General features: G+C 47.2%; 1 protein-coding gene across 1 annotated transcript in view; it reads right to left on the bottom strand.

The window, feature by feature from the left end:
- ush2a (Usher syndrome 2A (autosomal recessive, mild)) overlaps positions 1 to 20,000 on the bottom strand; it is a gene marked incomplete at both ends in the record, with an annotated part of 353,577 nt that overhangs the window by 12,273 nt on the left and 321,304 nt on the right. The window contains 8 exons of the mRNA XM_083650615.1: positions 3,133 to 3,490; positions 6,261 to 6,430; positions 6,614 to 6,895; positions 7,133 to 7,502; positions 8,075 to 8,436; positions 8,745 to 9,086; positions 9,370 to 9,515; positions 9,616 to 9,697. Coding sequence (XP_083506741.1) covers positions 3,133 to 3,490; positions 6,261 to 6,430; positions 6,614 to 6,895; positions 7,133 to 7,502; positions 8,075 to 8,436; positions 8,745 to 9,086; positions 9,370 to 9,515; positions 9,616 to 9,697 — 2,112 coding nt within the window. The remainder of the gene's footprint in view (positions 1 to 3,132; positions 3,491 to 6,260; positions 6,431 to 6,613; positions 6,896 to 7,132; positions 7,503 to 8,074; positions 8,437 to 8,744; positions 9,087 to 9,369; positions 9,516 to 9,615; positions 9,698 to 20,000) is intronic.

Genomic DNA, 20,000 nt, shown 5'->3' with positions numbered 1-20,000 from the left:
GTCATTCACTCTGCGACAGTGCGACTGCCAGCTGCCAATGATTATATCAGTCGGCTAAGCTAAATGATGGAACGCAAGAACAATGGCAGAAAAGTGAAAGAAAAAACATTACCAATTTCAAGAGGAGTGGGAGGAAGAGTTCTTCTTCACAACAGTGAAAGAAAAGAGTGTATGTCTCGATTAAATGCATAATACTCATTATTTAAAGGTAAATCGAGCAAATTTCAACAGGTAGCCCCCGACATGACTCTCTACCCTTCAGGTAGCCCTCGACCTCAAAAAGGTTGGTGACCCCTGCCGTAGATAGATAGATAGGCAATGGAAATGAGGGCAAGGAAAGTGGAGAGCACGGTCTACCAAAAAATACTCTCCAATCACATCAAACACCAAACAAAACATCTAAACCTGCATACTCTCACCTTCTGTGTTCCCCTCACACAAATACGCGCGCACACACGCACACACACACACACACACACACACACACACACACACACACACGGGAAGTGGTCTAACAGGACACACACATACACACACACACGAGAAGTGGTCTAACAGGACACACACACACCGCCACCTCTCAGCGTACTCCGCACCCCCCCCCCCCCCAAACCCTCAGGGGACATGCAGCGGTCGCCATTAAAAGGTCTTTCCAATACATGCTCTGTTACCAAGGGGGCTAACAGCTAATTCGATTGGCTGGCTGGTAATCAGGAAGTGGGTGCTCTGAGGGGCTGGTGATTAATGGCTCTGTCGCCCGCCCGTCATCTCCCCAAGCCCCTCCCTCTCTTCCTTCCTCCCTCTCTCCCTCCCCTCCTGTCATAAATTAGGACCCTCGTAAATAAAGACGGCACCACAATCAGGCAAACTCAATCAATTACACGGGTTCTCTGGCCTCGGCTCGCATGTCTGACAGGCGGGAATGTTAATGTTATTGTTGCTTCCAAAGGGCTAGCCTGTCAATTAGCACACCGACGCACCGCACAACGCCATGAATATGGACCCCACCATTTAACACCTGTCTGATTGCTCGGCTTGTGCGTGTGTGTGTGTGTGTGTGCGTGTGTGTTTGTGTGTGTGTGTGTGTGTGTGTGTGTGCGTGCGTGCGTGTTTGTGTGTGTGCGTGCATGCGTGTGTGTGCGTGCGTGCATGTGTGTGTGTGTGCGTGCGTGTTTGTGTGTGTTTGTGTGTGTGCGTGCGTGCGTGCGTGCGTGCGTGCGTGCATGCATGTGTGTGTGTGTGCGTGCGTGCGTGCATGTGTGTGTGTGTGCGTGCGTGTCTGTGAGCACATGTGTGTGTGCATGTGAGGGTGACTGTGCCAGGTGAAGTCTATCTGTGTGTACATATTCATACTGTATGATTGGACTTTTGGATGATGTTCCATCTATGTGATCTATGTGTCTAAACCTTAATCAGGGGAGAACAACACATCACAATAAAAGCCTTATCTTAGAGGATAGACTAAGGCCTTGGCCACACTGATCCGTCATAAAATGGACAGAACTGATAAGATGGATAGATTTATGTCCGTTGCATGTACAAGTAAACTACTTGTACAGTAAACTGCTGTACAAGTAAACTACTTGTACAGCAGGTGGCGGTAAGCACCTTGAAGGTGTCAGCGACCCGCCTATAAACCGAGAGAAGAAGAAAGCTGGCGTCAGCTAACTGTTAGCTCTGTGCGCTACGTTACTTATGTGGCAATAAAATGCCACTGAATGACCAGATTAGATGGTGAAATCAGACGGTGACACTGACTATCACGTTGTACTACAGCGGGATGGTGTACACAGCATTAATTATAGCCTCCTTCACCGCCTCGGCCGCCAACTTCTTTGCAAAGTTTAAACAAATCTCGGAACGCCTCCTCTCGAGACCTCGACTCTGATTGGCTAAACGGACAGTGACTATCCGACCATCCGATACGTCCATCCAGAAAAAGTTCATCCCTCTTCAACTTTCTGTCCATCAAAACGTATGCAAATTTTCTGGATACGTACGCTTCTGAGTGCTCCACGGACAGTCGGACAGCTGTCATTGAAAATGAATGAAAGTGAACAGAGAAATGAACGCACACGGACAGACACCACGGATCAGTGTGGCCAAGGCCTTATACTCGACTTATACTTATATTCATTAAGGATATATATTAACAGTTTTTTTCCCTTTAGTTATTCTTCTTACTGTTATTCCAATTCCACTTTCTTGTATTTTTCTTTGGACAAACTAACAAAGCTGTTTTAAAAACATTGCCCCCCCCCCCAAGACGTGAATCAGGCACATGAAATCTAAACTCATTCAAAACACTTCCTTGTTGAAATGTGTTGCACCTCAACACACTTTTCCAGCGCATCTACAAACGCAGAATGTTGAAAACCTTTAGGAATATATTCACCCTTGACTGAGCAAGAGCGCCCCCTACGTGCATCATACTGTATGATCCGAGTGAAAAGCCAACGCTACTCTTTTTCCTACAGAATGAGAGAAATAGAGAAATCTGTCTGAGACATCTGAGACTTATTTTCCAGATTCCCATATTCTCTCAGAGCTGCTGTCACCTGCTCAACCCACACAAAGGGTTATACCTGGTACTGGGGCTGGTACTTTGCTGTACTGGTACTGGTACTATACTGTACCTGGTAGTGGTAGTGGTACTTTACTGTACCTGGTACTGGTACTTTAATGTACCTGGTACTTTACTGTACCTGGTACTGGTACTGGTACTTTACTGTACCTGGTACTGGTACTTTACTATACCTGGTCCTGGTACTGGTACTTTACTATACCTGGTACTTTACTATACCTGGTACTGGTACTTTACTGTACCTGGTACTGGTACTTTACTATACCTGGTCCTGGTACTGGTACTTTACTATACCTGGTACTTTACTGTACCTGGTACTGGTACTTTACTGTACCTGGTACTGGTACTGGTACTTTACTGTACCTGGTACTGGTACTGGTACTTTACTGTACCTGGTACTGGTACTTTACTGTACCTGGTACTGGTACTGGTACTTTACTGTACCTGGTACTGGTACTTTACTGTACCTGGTACTGGTACTGGTACTTTACTGTACCTGGTACTGGTACTGGTACTTTACTGTACCTGGTACTGGTACTTTACTGTACCTGGTACTGGTATGCAGTATATGGCTGGAGTCCTTCATCCCTGCAGCTGGTAGAAACATTCCTGCAAACAAAGGTCTTGGCAGCGGCTGTGCGGGCGGCAGTGATGCGGTCCCGCCTGCGGGGGGCAGCGGTGCGGTCCAGCCTGCGGTACACCTCGTAGTGCAGCACGAGGCCGTTAGCCTGGGCCGGAGGAGACCAGGTGAGCAGGAAGCAGGTCTGCAGGCCGGTGTGCGTGTCGGGCTGGAGGTCTAACAGTGGCGCCATCTGTCCAGCAGGGGGAGCCTCCGGCGTAAGGATAGACGTCCAGTCGCTGGAGGAGCAGCCCAGCGCCGTACAAGCCTCCACCCTCACCTCGTACCTGCGCGCACACACACACACACACACACACACACACACACACACAGACGCGCACACACACACACACACACACACACAGAGACACATGCACACACACATGCACACACACGCGCACACACACACACACACAGACATAAACGTGAATTATCTATGGATACAGGCATGTAATCACACTCAAAAACAGACAGACATACTGTAGGTGTGCATGTACTCAATGCAGACTCACGCAGGCACACACTGCATAGACAAAAAGGCAGAAAGAGATTGAAATTGAGTTGTGCATCAAATTGGTAATACAAGTAAAACAATAATAAATGTGTGTGTATTTATATCAGACAATGGTTTAATACTTAACATAAATATTTAACAGAATTGAATACATTAAGATTAAACGGGACGGACAAACCCCATCTTTATTCAGTCACAAACACCATGGTGGCATCGTGGCGTCCAGTACACACACACACACACACACACACACACACACACACACACACACACACACACACACACACACACACACACGCTTTGGAGGTGCAGTGAAATGTGCCCTCTGTGTTTGACCCATGCTGGCTCGTCCTCCTCCATGGTCAGCTGCAGTGAAGCGCACGTGGACCAACTTTTTCCAGCCACCGATGGTCAGAAGACAATCTTCTGCATGTTTTTAATTGGGGGTCCATATTGATGTTACTGTATATGGAGAAACCTCAGGGGAGTAGGGGGAGAACATGCAAACTCCTGGGGAGACATACCCCTAGTGTCAACAGTGTCCCAGGCTAGAATCGAACCCAGGACCTTCTTGCTGTGACCGTGCCCCCATGCATATGAGGTAAAACTAGATGATTAGGAAGCAGTTGTTGGGTTTTTGGAGATGGAGATAACGAAGGGAGATGGAAAAGAAGAAGAGAAAGACAGAGAGAAAGAGAGGAGGGCAGGAGGAGGACTTGAATGGATAGAAGGTCATTTGAGAGCGAGGGAGCGATCTTCAAATGATAACGCTGATGAGCTTTTATTATCTGAATCTTATCAGGACCTCACCTCAGCGCGCACGCACACACACACAAACACAAACACACACACATGCGCGCACACAAACACACACACACACGCGTACACACACACAGGCTACATATGCAGAGACTTTGGTGTGCCCAGCTGTCTTTGTCCGAGAGAGGGCGATGGAGACATGGTCAGTGCTTCAAGGTTGACTCAGTCACTCCATCACTCCCTCTCTCTCTCTCTTTCTGTCTCTCTGTCTGTCTCTCTCTCTCTCTGTCTCTCTCTCTCTGTCTCTCTCTCTCTCTCTCTCTGTCTCTCTGTCTCTCTCTCTCTCTCTCACACTCTCTCTCTCTCTCTCTCTCTCTGTCTCTGTCTCTCTCTCTCTCTCTCTGTCTCTGTCTCTCTCTCTCTCTGTTGTCTTTGTCTCTCTTCTACACACCCAACTCTACATGCTGTCCATATTTCATTTTAGTCATTTATCTTTTTATTTTTTTAACCAAAACACATGATGCCCCCATTATGATGAATACAGTAGTACGGTATCCTAATTTATAAAATATATATTTATGTCTTTATGCTTATGCTGTATTGATTCTTTCAATATTTTATTCCTCCATTTATTTATATCCAGCAAGACTAGGTCAAACAAACCCTCGTTCCTTATTAACACAAGGAATGTAAATATAAAAAGGAAGCTCAACAAGTTGAAGAATATCAGCATCAATAACAATAATCTTACATCTGTCATGAAAGCTGTCAAATAAATCAAATGACATCATTCTGTCTAACTCGTGGTCACAGATGGTACAAGCCCATGATGAGAGAGTCTCTCTCGCACGTAGAGAGAGAGAGACTTTCCTCTTTAGATTCTTAGTAATTCTGTCTTTTGTCTTGCTCTATTTTGGAACTATGAAACTGTGATTCACACATGTATGGGGCTGGATACCAGGCTAGTAAAACAGTACTTTTGCTTTCTTTTGTGCCTGTCCGTTTGCTTCCTCTGTCTCTTTTCCACCGGGCTTTTCTGTGTTACATTGCTTTGCGTTGTCCACGTTCGGGGGAAGCTCAGTTTCGGTTCAAGTGATTTATTCATGAATTGATTGCAAATGAGAATGAAGTGAACCTAGCCCTTGTATTGACTGACATGTAGGCAGGCAGCCTCTGCAATATGCTGATTTGGACAGTCAGCCACACCTCCTCTAGCTCCAGTGTTTCTCTCTATTCTTCTCACCTTTCTTTATTCATAGTATTGACCAGTGTTGGGCAAGTTACTTTCAAAATGTCATATACTAGATATGACTACCGGTAGTTACTTTCATTTGAAAGTTTGAAAGTTACTTTACAATATTACTGTCTGTGCAGAGTAACTCGTTACTTATTACACTACTTTTGCATTACTTTCACCAAAATAACAGCAGCAGCAGAATGACATCGCCGGCCCGGAACCATCCCGAAAAAGTCAGTGTAAACAATCCAAAATTCTAAATGTTATTCTTTTCCTTTGTTATTGTCATCTATTGTGGTTATTTGCATGAAAACACACAATTTGATTAGGAAATGATTGTATCTTTATTTTAGATATGTGCTTTGATTTAAACAATTTAACTCAATTTGTAACTTGAGTTACTTGATAAAGTAACTGGTATACTATTACTGAAATCCTATTAGTAATAAGTTATATTACTGGGTTACTGCTAAAAGTAATATATTACATGTAATATGTTACTTTTATAATGCAGGCTGACAGCGTCAAAGTCTCTGCTGTGACTGACCTGTGGTGAGGAGCCAGTCCGTGCAGCGTGACGCGTCGCTCAGAGAAGCTGCTGTGTTCTGGAGTGAACACAGTGCTGTTGGTGCCGAGTTGGACCGGGTCTCTCTGGTGCACCGTGTAACTGACCATCTCTCCGTTAGGACGGGCTGGAGCACTCCACTCCACTCTCACCTGGAAGAGGTGATGGTTCGACAAAGAGCGTCAAAAACACAACTTTTAAAGGCAATAGGGAGGGGCTAACATGAGTGATTTCATTATTCAGCTGTTCCTTATAGCCCACTATGTATGAATGTATGAATGAAATTGAGTAATTGATGAATGGGTGAACGAGGAAAATGGATGAATGAAACCGACCTGGCTTGGTCCCGCCGGCTGCAGTGTTGGGGGGGCGACACCAGAGGGAGCTGATGGGTGAGTCCTGGCTGTGGCTACGGGGCTGCTCACCGCCCCCCTGCTGTTGTTGGCCGTGACAACGTAGCTGTACTGCACGCTCGGCAAGAGCGTGAAGTCGTGGTAACGCGTTTCTGAGCCCACGTAGATGACTTCAGCGTCCCTGCGGAGCTCGTACCCCGTGATGACGCCGTTAGGGTGTTCCGGTGCTCTCCAGCTCACCTCCACCGACTCCGGCCCGGTGACCTTCAGACGAGAGGTCACAAGTCCCTAACCTTAAAGCTCCTGATTCAAGTAGGCAAGCTGGCCATGGGCCAAGGAAGAACTGATTAACTTTCCACGCCCACTGGCCAAAGATTTAGATTCATTGTGGGGTCCAGGTACATTCAAAGTGAAGTTATCCACTGCATTGATAGTATTATACATGTGTTACTGAGTGGAATAAAAAGCTTTCATTGGAAGTCAGAAATAAAACCAACATACCTTCAGAGTTGGGGCAGGCAGATGGGTGGGAGGGGCCTCCTCAGTGACTGTGGACACTGTGGCGCTGGTCGTGCACCCCCCGCTGGTACACGCCAACAGGACGATGACGTACGACATGTGAGGGCGCAGGTCTGATATCACCGCGTATGAGCCTCTCCCGCGGTAAGCCTCTTCGCTGTTCACTTTGACCACATATTCTGTCACCTCCCCGTTCTCAGTCAGTGGTACGCTCCAGGAAATGGTTATGCTATTTGATGTGATGTTGTTCATTGCGGGAGCTTCCACTGTGGCAGGGGGCGCCTCGAGGGTTGTGATGTTCGTGGGCGGGCTGGTGACACACCCCTCAGACGTACAGGCTATCACCGCATAGCTATAGAATAGAATAGAATAGAATAGAATAGAATATTATTGTCTGGCTGACACTGAAAAGTTACCTGCCATTTGTAAGCATCACAAATGGCACTTAGTTAATTTGTCAGGTTAACTCAGGTTAACTGTCACTCAGGTTAACTGACATGGGACTGAAAAGTGGTATGAGTTAAGGCAGCCAATAGAGACACTGCATGAAATAGGCCACGCCCATCACGGGGGAAAAGCTCTGTTCATTTCCACACACCAGCGTCATTTTCCTTGAATGAAACATAGCTAAAAGCTGTTGTGTGGTGGGCTGCGCAGACAACAAATGTAAAAAAATCCCCAGTTAAAGTTTTTTTGTACTCCTGAGCAAAACAAGGAAGCCATTGAGAATTGGCGAGAAGAAAAATGTGGATCTAGCTGTCAAGGAAGTAAGTTGGAGTGTTCATCTTCCGTATATATCTTTTTGTGCAACACGCAACCATGCACGTGACATAGGAGAACGCCAGGATTGGAGGGGGGGTTTCTGTTTTCCCCCGTCTTGGGCGTGGTTTCTGAATGATGACGTGTTACGCAGTGTCTCTATACCTGTATGGCGAAAAGGGCAGAAGGTCCTCATCTGTGTAGCTGAAGACAGCAGGGTCAAAACTAAATGAGAAGCTGACATTGTTTCTCTGGATCCTGTACGACAGAAGGACCCCGTTGGGCTGCAGAGGAGGAGTCCAAGACACCAGCAGCTCACTGGGTCGGCCTTGGAGGTGAAGAACTGTGGGAGGGGCCAGCCCACGCGGGGGGCCCTGTCTGGTTGTCACGGTAACCCAGGGGCTGCGGGTGTGGCCGGCGGAGTTGTGAGCACGGACACTGAACTGGTACTGAGTCCAGGGTCGCAGGCCCGTCACGGTGTAGGAGAAACTGTTCGAGTCCTGTGGGGAGGTCTCTCTGAACAGCACCTGGTGGACACACATGGAGGATGTTGGTTGATGTCGTAAACGCACACTCCCCATTCATTCTTAACCGATTCATCTGGTAGCAGCAAGAAGGCTGGAGTTCCAATGGCTTTACTGGAAAACAAATCCTTGTTTCCTTGGAGGGTAAGGGTTAAAAATAAGTGTAACTGAAATGAAATGCTCTGATTTAGTTTTGATGTCTGTACATTTCCAAAGATATTTTAGAGACATTAAAGGTACCAGAGTTATTCTAACAGACTGACCGAAAGCATTGCCTGTATCTTCAGGTACAAGTCGTTGGTTTCACCTACCTTTCCCCTGTCCAGCTCCTCTTCATTGCTCCTCCCCCTCCCGCCGTCCTCCAGACTCCGCCCGAGCAAGAAGTACTCTGCAATTGGCCCGTTGGGCTGGGAGGGCGGGCCCCAGGAAAGTGAAACCCGGTCTGGGCCAATGAAGAGAGGCCTGGGAGGGGGCTGGGAAGCAGGCGGGGCTGCTGCCGTGGTGACGTGCTGAGCAGGGGGGCGCGTGCAGCCCGCTGACGTGCAGACTTCAAGAGTCAACGTATAAGTGGTCCACGGTTCCAAGCGGCGAAACAGGAAGTGACGAGACAGGCCGCTGAACTCCAAATTCCCCTCACTGTACAAGTTATACATCTGGAGAGGAGGAGACAGGAAACAGGGTGGAGGAGGTGAAGTGGGAAACAGGACATTTTTTGACCGGACATCCTGCCTTATTTTTTTGACCAACCACAGAGGGGTAGGTGGGGCATTTGTAAATTGCAGGAGCCAACAGGTCTGTCTTGAGAGACTGAGGTCTGTGGGTCTGCAAGCAGTGTGCATTGAGTGTGTGTGTGTGTGTATGTGTGTGTGTGTGTGTGTGTGTGTGTGTGTGTGCATGTGTGCATGCGTGCATGCGTGCGCGTGCGTGTGTGCATACCGTGATGACTCCATTAGGTGTGTGTGGCTGATCCCAGCTCAGTCGTAACGCCCTGCCCTGGTCCCTCTGTTCCACCGTGAAGTTAGCCAGGCCGGCCGGAGAGGCCTCCAGGGTCCTAGAGTCCACCCACGGACTGGAGACACTGCCTGAAGGGGTCAGGAAAACATCCAAGATGAAATCGATTCGGGGGGAATCAGTGTTGGCATTTCAGTGCTGATCGTGAACCACCGACGATAATGAACCCACCTGCTCCGTTCACAGCTTCCACACGGAGACTATAGTCACTGTAAGGCTCAAGACCATAGAGAGTGGCTTCTAGGACTGACCCCTGAGAGAGAGAGGGTGAGAGAGAGAGAGCATTAGAAGCAGTAAAAAGAAGAGAACGAGAGGAAATTAGTTAGACAAACAAACCCTGCATGAACTCGTACAATACAAACCAGAGCGCCTCACTCGGGAAAATCGGGAATGAAAGGGAAGGCAGAAACAATGGGCGAGCTAAGATGACATGACATGAGATTTGTGATATCAATGTTTCAACATGCAGGCTCTGCTGTGGCAAAGCAAGGAGACACTAGAGAGGTTCTCACAGAGCCAGCTGTACTGTAGATGATATCTATGTCTGGAACACAACTGTGAAAAGTGCTTAACGCCCGCCCCCCAAGCCAAAAAAACAAAAAGGATGAGTGACAGACATATGAATTGACCAACCAGGGACCTCGTGGGGCAGTGCATTCGGAATGTGTGCACATCAGCTAAATGGACCGCGGGTGAACATGCAACAACCACAATTGTTGGACCTGGCACACTTTCTGTAACGCCGCCGTTAAATGATCTTGACTTGCCCACTCATCTTCCTGCAAGACAGCCTATCACTACTTTTTCGTCGCTCTTTTTATCGCTTCACAGTGACGTCTCTTCACGGTGCTTCATGGCGTTCCACTGAACGTGTTTCCTTGCCGGACTGTAATATGGGAGGAGGCACGCTGTATGACGTAACTTCTGTCACAGCTGCTCAGCCAACCAGATGTCTCCTCCAGCGTCTGGACGGAGCGCCGGAAGTCTCTTGTGATTCAGAGACTTGTGATTCAGACCCTCCGTCGCTGGAAGCTTGCTGACGTCGACGGAGGGTCTGACCACATGAGACTACTAGAGAGGTGGCAGAGAGCGAGAGAGAGAGAGAGAGAGAGAGAGAGACTACTCAAGAGGGGGCAGAGAGAGAGAGAGAGACTACTAGAGAGGTGGCAGAGAGAGAGAGAGAGAGAGAGACAGGCAGACAGGCCGTGTGTTATGGGTGAATTCAAAGCTTGCAGATTGAGTGTTTGTTACACATGCACATTTTCATGTCACACAAGCATACACACACACACATGCACACACACACACACACACACACACACACACACACACGCATTCACACATTCATTAATTCACATGCAAACAAATGCACGCATGCACATACACAAAAACAATCACACACAGACAGAGCGTCTGCCAGTAGCTCTAGGCAGTGGGACCCAGCCCAACACCCTGGCAGACACAAGAGCTCTGTGTGTGTGTGTGTGTGTGTATGTGTGTGTATGCGTGTGTGTGTGTGTGCGTGTGTGTGTATGTGTGTGTATGCGTGTGTGTGTGTGTGTGTGTGTGTGTGTGTGTGTGTGTGTGTGTGTGTGTATGCGTGTGTGTATGCGTGTGTGTGTGTGTGTGCGTGTGTGTGTGTGTGTATGCGTGTGGGTGTGTGTGTGTGTGTATGCATGTGTGTGTGTATGTGTGTGTGTGTGTGTGTGTGTGTGTGTATGTGTGTGTGTGTGTGTGTGTGTGTGCGTGCGTGTGTGTGTGTGTATGCGTGTGTGTGTATGCATGTGTGTGTGTGTGTGTGTGTGTGTGTGTGTGTGATAGAAACACCATTTTACTAATTGATAAGAGACTGTTGATGAGAGACTGTTGTTTCAAAGGGGCCCTGGCGTGCTATGACATGGTAGCCAGGGAGCCCTCGGCTCCAGGAAGTGGCATTGCCCGCGCGCGCGCGCGCGTGTGTGTGTGTGTGTGTACTGAATGTAGAGCATTCACTAACACTCCTGCTGTGTCTGACTGAGTGTGTGCTTGTTTAACAGCGTGTGTTGGGACTGTGTGCATGTCTCTCGCTGAACGTATGCACGCGTATGCAAAGAGATTAATTGGTCGCCACTTTCAATTCAAGCGAAATCAAATGAAACCCTGACAAATCAGCGTAGCGTGGCACCGAGGATGAACCGTCAACAACGAGCAGAACCACAACGCACGCTTTCACTGTTTCACTGTCTGCAGCCAACATGTTGTTCATCCACACTCAAATAGGATTAATAAGCCCCAAGACACCTAGACACAGCTAAATCCTCCTGCAAATCACAGGCTTTTCAGTGGAGCGAGGGAGGGAGGGAGGGGAGGAACAGACAGAGAGAGAGAGAGAGAGAGGGAGAGAGACAGAGAGAGGAGAGAGACAGAGAGTGGGAGAGAGACAGAGAGAGGTGGAGAGAGACAGAGAGAGAAACAGAGAGAGAGGGGGGAGAGAGACAGAGAGAGGTGGAGAGAGACAGAGAGAGGTGGGAGAGAGACAGACAGAGGGGGGAGAGAGAGAGCAAGAGAGAGACAGAGAGAGGGGGAGAGAGACAGAGAGAGGAGAGAGACAGAGAGGAGAGACAGAGGGGGAGAGAGAGAGAGAGAAAGACAGAGAGAGGGGGAGAGACAGAGAAAGACAGAGAGAGGGGGAGAGACAGAGAGAGTGGGAGAGAGGGGGAGAGAGACAGAGAGAGGTGGAGAGAGACAGAGAGAGAAACAGAGAGAGAGGGGGGAGAGAGACAGAGAGAGGTGGAGAGAGATAGAAAGAGAGGGGGGAGAGAGACAGACAGAGGGGGGAGAGAGAGAGAGAGCGACAGAGAAACAGAGAGAGAGGGAGAGAGACAGAGAAAGGGGGAGAGAAACAGAGAGAGAGAGGGACAGAGGGGAAATGACAAAACAGGGAGTACGTTAGCAAGTGTGGAAGGGGAATGAAAAGGGGCGAGAGACAGAGGGGGTGAGTGAGTGAGAGAGAGAGGGGAGAGACAGAGATAGATTGAGTGGATGGGTAAAAAAGAGGGAAGGTAGAATATAGATGAAAGCGGGGGAGAAAAGAGATAGATGCAGAGGGAGGGAGGGAGGGAGGGAGAGATGAAGTGAGGGAGAATGAGAGATCTCTCTACCTTAAAAGCCAGTGAAATATGTGAGGCATGTGGCCTATAAAGTGCTTAACATATGCACATTGTCAATAGCAGCATCTGGTGCTGGCGGCTTTTATAGGAGCGTGGAGACTCTGCTATACGCCTCTAGGTGGCAATACAATCAAACACTTTACCACAGAAACACAGCACATTAACGGCCTGCTCGCCACATCACACACTCAGTGCCACGCACACACTGAAGCACGCACACACACGCACGTGCGCACACACACACACAGACACGCACGTGCACACACACACATGCACGTGCACACACACGTGCACACACACACGTGCACACACACACACGCACAAACATGCATGTACGCACACACACAGACATACCCAATAATCAAACACTTTGAAATTCACCATGCACACAAAAAAGCACACATTCTAAGCATGCAGGCAACAATCAAAAACAGTGAAAACACACTATAGCAATACATTAACACCATGTACTATTTACACTAATTACACCATTTATTTCACACACAAACAAAAGCACCAGAATCCGTCAAAACAACAACAAATAGATTTATAAATCGATTGAATGAAATTCATGAAAACAATGCAAGGGTCTGTCTTCTTTAGTGAGTGGTGAGAGGGAGATGGTGTCCCTCTACTTGGTGACAGAGTTAAGGAAATGGAAAAAAAGACTCTCTCTCTCACCCCACAGGGCCACACGTCCTCCATCTGACAACAAAACACATTCAATGGCACACCACTGGTTATAGCTATTCTTTAGCAGCATTACTACTAATAATAATAATACTAATAATTCTACTACTACTACTACTACTACTACTAATAATAATAATAATAATAATATTAATAATAATAATTTCCAACCAATTGTTACATTTAAGCCAAATGATGGTGGTTCATTTTCAAATTCTTCCTGCAGCAGTGGCAAACTGATAGCCGTGGTGATGGCCCATCAGTGCATTACTACAGAAGCAAAGCTGCTTCAGATATACTGTAGGGTTTTCCTCTGTGAAATCCATTTTGTAAAATTACCATTCTGTGAAGACCGCCAGCTTCCTACAATATAGGATATCAAAGAACATCGGTATGGTTAACATGGTGTGTGTGTGTGTGTGTGTGTGTGTGTGTGTGTGTGTGTGTGTGTGTGTGTGTGCCCCAAGACCATGTATTCACCAGAATGATCAAAGTCAACAGTTAATCATGCCAAAAGTGAAAGAACAGGCGAGAGAGAGGGAGAGGGAAAGAGAGAGATATGGAAACCCAGAGGTAAAGAGAGAGAGAGAGAGAGGGAGGGAGAGAGGGAGATGGGTAGTGAGTACGTGAGTGTGATAGAGAGAGAGAGAGAGAGAGAGAGAGAGGGAAAGAAGAGAAGAGACAGGCAGAAGCCTTGCTAATTTATACATTAAAGGCTCCTCAGATCTTACATGGCTCAACACAAGTTAGCATCGGGAGGAAGAAAGCAATCTATTCAATCTTTTACTTCCTCATTCTGCCACTATTTCCCTTTGGTGTGGTCCCTGGTCCCCTGGACAGTGTGTGTGTGTGTGTGTGTGTGTGTGTGTGTGTGTGTGTGTGTGTGTGTGTGTGTGTGTGTGTGTGTGTGTGTATAGTGTATAAAAGAGTTCCATACATACAGTGAGTTTGTGTTTGTGTGTATGAGCCATAGACTGTATAAAGATATGCAGGTAGCCACCATGATGTCACCTATTGGTTTCTAGACTCTCGTTTTGAAGCCTCAAGTTTCGCATTGTGACCGTCGCGTGTCGCCATCTTGGTTTTGGCGGGGAGCCAGCCCAGACCTGACCATATTTGGATGGGAAGAGCCGCAGCGCCACCTGCTATTGGTCCTTGACCAGTGAGCTGGACAGGCGACCTGTCAATCAGATCCAAAACATAGTCTGATTTATCTATGTTACTCTAAATGGGATCATAATTTACAAAATGAACACCATACTACATTGAAGAAGTCTTGAAACTAGCGATTGAGACCATAAACTCGTTAGGGAATTGTTTACTGAGGTAAGAAATCGAGTAAGAAGAAGTTGGGTAATTTTCCGATTCACTTCTATACAATCTGTAGTCTTTTTGCAGCCATAGACCATAAACGAGTGAGTTAAAAAGTACGGTTGTTATGAGGGATGAAATTTGCTATAGAGACCAAACCGTTTGTCCCAGGCTGTAAACACGTTTACTTCTACTTAACTGTAAAGTCGGGCATTTTAACATGGGGGTGAATGGGGAATGACTCCCTTTTGGAGCCAGCATCAAGTGGCCGTTCAAAGGAAGTGTGGAAGTTTTTGGTACTTCCACATTGGCCTCATTTTTTCAGAACTGAAGGTTGGAGCTGGTCCCTATCAGTGAGTTTGTGTTTATGAGCATGATTGTGTGAGCGTGGGTTCCATTTTCACGTGTGTGTGTGTGTGTGTGTGTGTGTGTGTGTGTGCATGCATCCCGTGAAGCAAGCATCTGCACACGCGTCCCTAGCAGTGTATGAATGTGTGTGTATTCCAAACAAGCACACATCTGCGTACATCTGTGTCTCTGTGCATGTCCCCCCTAAAAGAATGTGTGCACGACGTGTGTGTGTGTGTGTGTGTGTGTGTGTGTGTGTGTGTGTGTGTGTGTGTGTGTGTGTGTGTGTGTCTGTGTGATATTCAGGTGGACAGGCACGGTGCGGCCGGGGGGACAGTGTGTGATACTAATTAAGAATAACCATGTGTATTTGTCAGAAGAATTATGCTGATTATCTCACAGAGGCCCCAGCACTGGGCCCCGCAGAGAGACAGAGAGACGGACCAACATTAGCATATGGTGGCTACACACACACAGGTATACATGCACGCACGTACACACGCACGCACGCACGCACACACACACACGCACGCACGCACGCATACACACACACACGCATACGCACACACGCATACACATGCACGCACACACGCATACACACACACGCACGCATACGCACACATACGCATGGACGCACACACGCACACACATAAACTGAATGTAAAGTACAGTATCTAAAACCACACATAAAGGAACCATGTGTACTGATAGGTGAATCGGGTCCAACTGGTCCACTAAGACTGACGACAGACGTTGACCCCGCGTCACCTCCGGGGCCAAGCGGCACCGCTCCTCATTCACCTCATTCAAAACAACTATGGCGGATCCCGTGAATCTTTTTAAATATCTTTTTATAAAACTTTTTTTTTTAACTTAACACATTCACTGCCAGCCTTTTTTTTTTTACTGTAGGTAGCTTTTGCCAGAGGGTTTTTTTGAGGATTCTGGCTCATTTTACAAGAGCCAAGGATAATTTTCTGCTTGGACTTTGTGAACAGAAAGTTCACAAAAGTACTAATAGAATGTGTGCTTTCTCTGTCTAAAAGAGTTAGTTTGTAGAGTTAGTAGTTATGTAGATATTAGCCGTTGAGTACAGCATGGTTTCAGCGTCTGAGACAAAAAGCTGAGATAATCGCAGTTTTGTGAAATTCAATCAAATAGTCACTTAAACCATTTATTTTTGGCATCAGTGAGACATCAGACATAAACAATATAGTTCTGAACAGTAATTTCCTCCATAGCAGCACCCGCACCCCCTCTCCTTACAACTCCTCCCTCCGTGGGCGTGTCTGGTGGATTTCAGCAGCGTTTGTCAGTCACAAGCCAGTCTCTCCTGCCTGTCTGAGCAGTGAGCAGCAGCCTCCCTCTCTGGCGGCCCCTCGTCGGCGAGCGTGGATGTGGCTTAATCCGTTCTTGGATTTTCGGTTGAGAGCTTTGACGAAGCCTTGTGTGACTCTAGGCTTTATGCTGCGCGCTTCAAAGTGTGCTTTCCACCCAGTCCACCTTTGGAACCCCCCACCGCCGTGCGCCCGTGTGAAAGGTTTTCGCCTACAGTATGAGAATGAGGCTCGTTCGCTTCTGGGTCCTCGGTTGAGCTCAGCTGGAATGCGTGCGTTTCTGGCCAAACAACACTCAATAGTCTGAGCACCGTCGCCACTCAGTGGGTCGGCGGAATGGATTGCACACGCCCGGCGGCTCTAACAGTATAATAGAAGATGCAAAAGGGCCAGATCAACGATCCACCGTCAAAAAAAAAAAATCGATTCTGAAAACGTGTTAACACGTTGTTGGCAGTCAACAGCTGGATTCTGAAAACGTGTTTACACGTTGTTGGCAGTGAATGTGTTAACATAACTTTTTATAGATCATCTTTTTAGACTTAGCGCCAAAATGTTGTTTTTCTATGTACTTTCTCCGAATTGTAACTTACATGATTAACTCTTCTCTTTCTCATCGCAAGGAAAGCAGTAGAATGACAGTTGAATCGGGGGGTTTTAAGTCTCGGATGCATTCAAACGATGAGGGACACAGCACTGCGCCATATTGACAACGCAGAGAGGCTTGGCGCTTGGACCCGGAAGTCGTATTATCAGGTTTTTCCCCCTCATGTGTTGTTTTATTTGTTGTGTCAGTGTTGTAGGAGAACATGCCATGGTCAGATTTGACTTAGTTTGATTCAATTTAAAAAAAATTACCTTTATTTAACCAGGTAAAAAGAAACATCGGTTGAGAACCAGTTCTAATTTACAACGATGCCCTGGCCAAGAGGCCTCAGCAAGATATCGTTAGCCTCATAGCATAATTGCCTAAGCAATTGCTAGTAGGTAATTATGCTATGAGGCTAACGATATGATAAAATAAACAGAATAACCCAGGAAACAACACATGGGTACATAAGAGACAACAAAGACAAGGTAAATAAACTAGAGCTAAGATGGATCAGCATCGGCAGATCAGCCGCTACAGCTGTCAACTAGCCTGATACAAGTTGTGTTTGAACGTGTTTAGTGATGTGAGAGGGGGGCGAATAGCTTCTCAGGTAGAAAATTAAGTGGTCGGGTCGTAATAATTTTCTTTATTTCAATTCAATTGAATTGAATTCTTTAGTCGAGTCTATTAGCACAAGCTGTGGCCAGGCCAGCCCTGTGAGAGCAGTAATTCCAGGCCAGCCCTGTGAGAGCAGTAATTGTTTTCGGAGGTTTCTGAGGTGAGCCAGTGCACCACATACTGCTCTCTCACGCCCCATGCCAAGCTCTCAGGCCAAGTCTGGGTGTGTGTGTGCGTGTGTGTGTGTGCGTGTGCATGTGCGCACACGCGGGCGCATATGTGTGTGTGTGTGCTTGTGTGTGTGTAAATGCCTAATTCAATACTGCTGGAACAATTGCCCTGTCTGTTTGTAAATGCCCTGCATGTGTGTCCCTGCTAGTCAGTGAGCATTTAACAAACACTGGCCACACACACACACAGACACACACACACACACACACACACACACACACACACAGCCATTAGGCATGTGTGTTGTTTGTGTCCAGCACAGAGGTAGAGAGGGGGGGATGCGGGGGTCTGAACAGGCATGCCCACTTCACACCAGCAGCCATGATTGGCTTTGACGGCTCCAGACCCCAGGAACACTGTGTGTGTGTGTGTGCGTGTGTGTGTGTGTGTGTGTGTGTGTGTGTGTACGCGTGTGTGTGTGTGTGTGTGTGTGTGTGTGTGTGTGTGTGTGTGTGTGTGTGTGTGTGTGTGTGTGTACGCGCGTGTGTGCGTACAGTATGTGAGTAATGGGCCCAACTGGTCAACAGATTTCAGAAAATGAGTGAGCGTGTGTGTGTGTGTGTGTGTGTGTTTGTGTCTGTCTATCTATATATTTTTATTTAACCTTTACTTAAGGCCAATAAAAGGATACTGCACACAAGGTCTGTGGATTATCTTGAGTAACCGGGTCATGATTTCTGGAAAGAGACATTGCTGTTGAGTTTATCAAATGTATTTTTGTGGCACGTTGAGCACCACAAGCCGAGTGCCATCCAGTTCCATTGTGTTGAAGAGAAGGCAGAAACTCTGCGGCTGATATCTCCAAAACTCAGGCAACTTATGCCTGGTTCAGACTACACGAATTCAGCCCGATATTAGACCGATTTGGTCGTGTGCGACAGATTTTCAGCGTCGGGCCCGAATATGACCGCCGGGGACGACGATCGGCCGTCTTCACCTCTTGTAGTGTGACATAATCAAAGACCAGCATCGGGACCAGTCAGGACGTCTAGGACGCCTCACAACGCCCTGACGAAAAGACTGGCATGTCAGTCTTTTGGACATGGTTTCGCCTAGTGTGACACCCCGGAAGACAGGTATCAGGTCCTGGGGAGACCGCTCCCCGCTCGATACAGATTTCACCCGCTCGCACTCACCGCTCCGCTCCGCTCAAAAGAATAAAAGAGATAAAAAGGCCATGGTGTTTTAATTTGCGTTTAAACGCCTGGGCAATGGGCATTGCTCACTACAAATAACATGAGCTCAGCAGAGTCGGCTGCATGTTCGTTTCTCTTCCTTCTCGTCTCGCAGCAGCTGGCAAGAAAATAGTGGGCGTGCACATGAAGTAGGAGTTGGAGGCTGGAACGGACATCACAGTGCATCACAGTAGAGCCAGTCACTCATCCAAATAACATTAATTCTGCAAGGGATATATATAGCACCTGGATTACATACATGTTTCACATAGGGTTGTGTTTGGATTTCAATGTTTTATTTTGCCCAATATTGAAATGTTCTACTATTGCATGTTGTGCTAACATAAACATTATTTATATCTACCACTTTAGCCTATTTAGGCTGATTTGGTTGCTATTTCTTGTCAATGTAGTGGCCTCAATGCATGCTGGGAGATTTCGTTCACAGGTCCGCCTCCCCGACGACCTGTGAACTCGCTGACGACAGCAGACGACGTGATGACGGTGGCATACGATGCTCTGTCGGTGTTAAGCGAGAATACACTTGTAGTGTGGCCAGTCTCCCGACCAAGACATGTCACGAATTTATGGCAGTATGATGGCCTCGTCTGACATGGTGACATCGTGAACGACAAAAAATATCGTGTAGTCTGATCCTGGCATTCACAAAATGATATAGATGGATAGATAGCACTACAGGTGAGAGGGGATATATGTATTTGGGATTTTAGGGTGAGCTGTTCCTTTAAGGTGCAAAATTTTGGTTTAGTCATATACAGTACTGCATTCCAAGTTACTAGTAATTCAACCAGTATTTTATCTGCCTAATACTTGTATACCAATGTTCAATGCTTAACACTGCTTGCTAACAATACTTCACTCTTTATTAAACTGGAAAGCAACCTGCATCGTTTCTGAGGTAAACACAGTACAGTACACCTCCACAACCACTACACATGCATTCCTCCAGAGTGGAATCCACTCAGCCATCATAGGTGTACTAAACACGCACGCACGCACGCACGCACGCGCACACACACACACACACACACACACACACACACACTCGGAAGTCCTCTAGAGTGAGGTCCATCATGTCATGGTT

Source organism: Poromitra crassiceps, assembly GCF_964638095.1.
Source record: "Poromitra crassiceps genome assembly, chromosome: 14".
Taxonomy (NCBI): domain Eukaryota; kingdom Metazoa; phylum Chordata; class Actinopteri; order Beryciformes; family Melamphaidae; genus Poromitra; species Poromitra crassiceps.
This window is presented reverse-complemented; position numbering and strand designations above follow the sequence as displayed.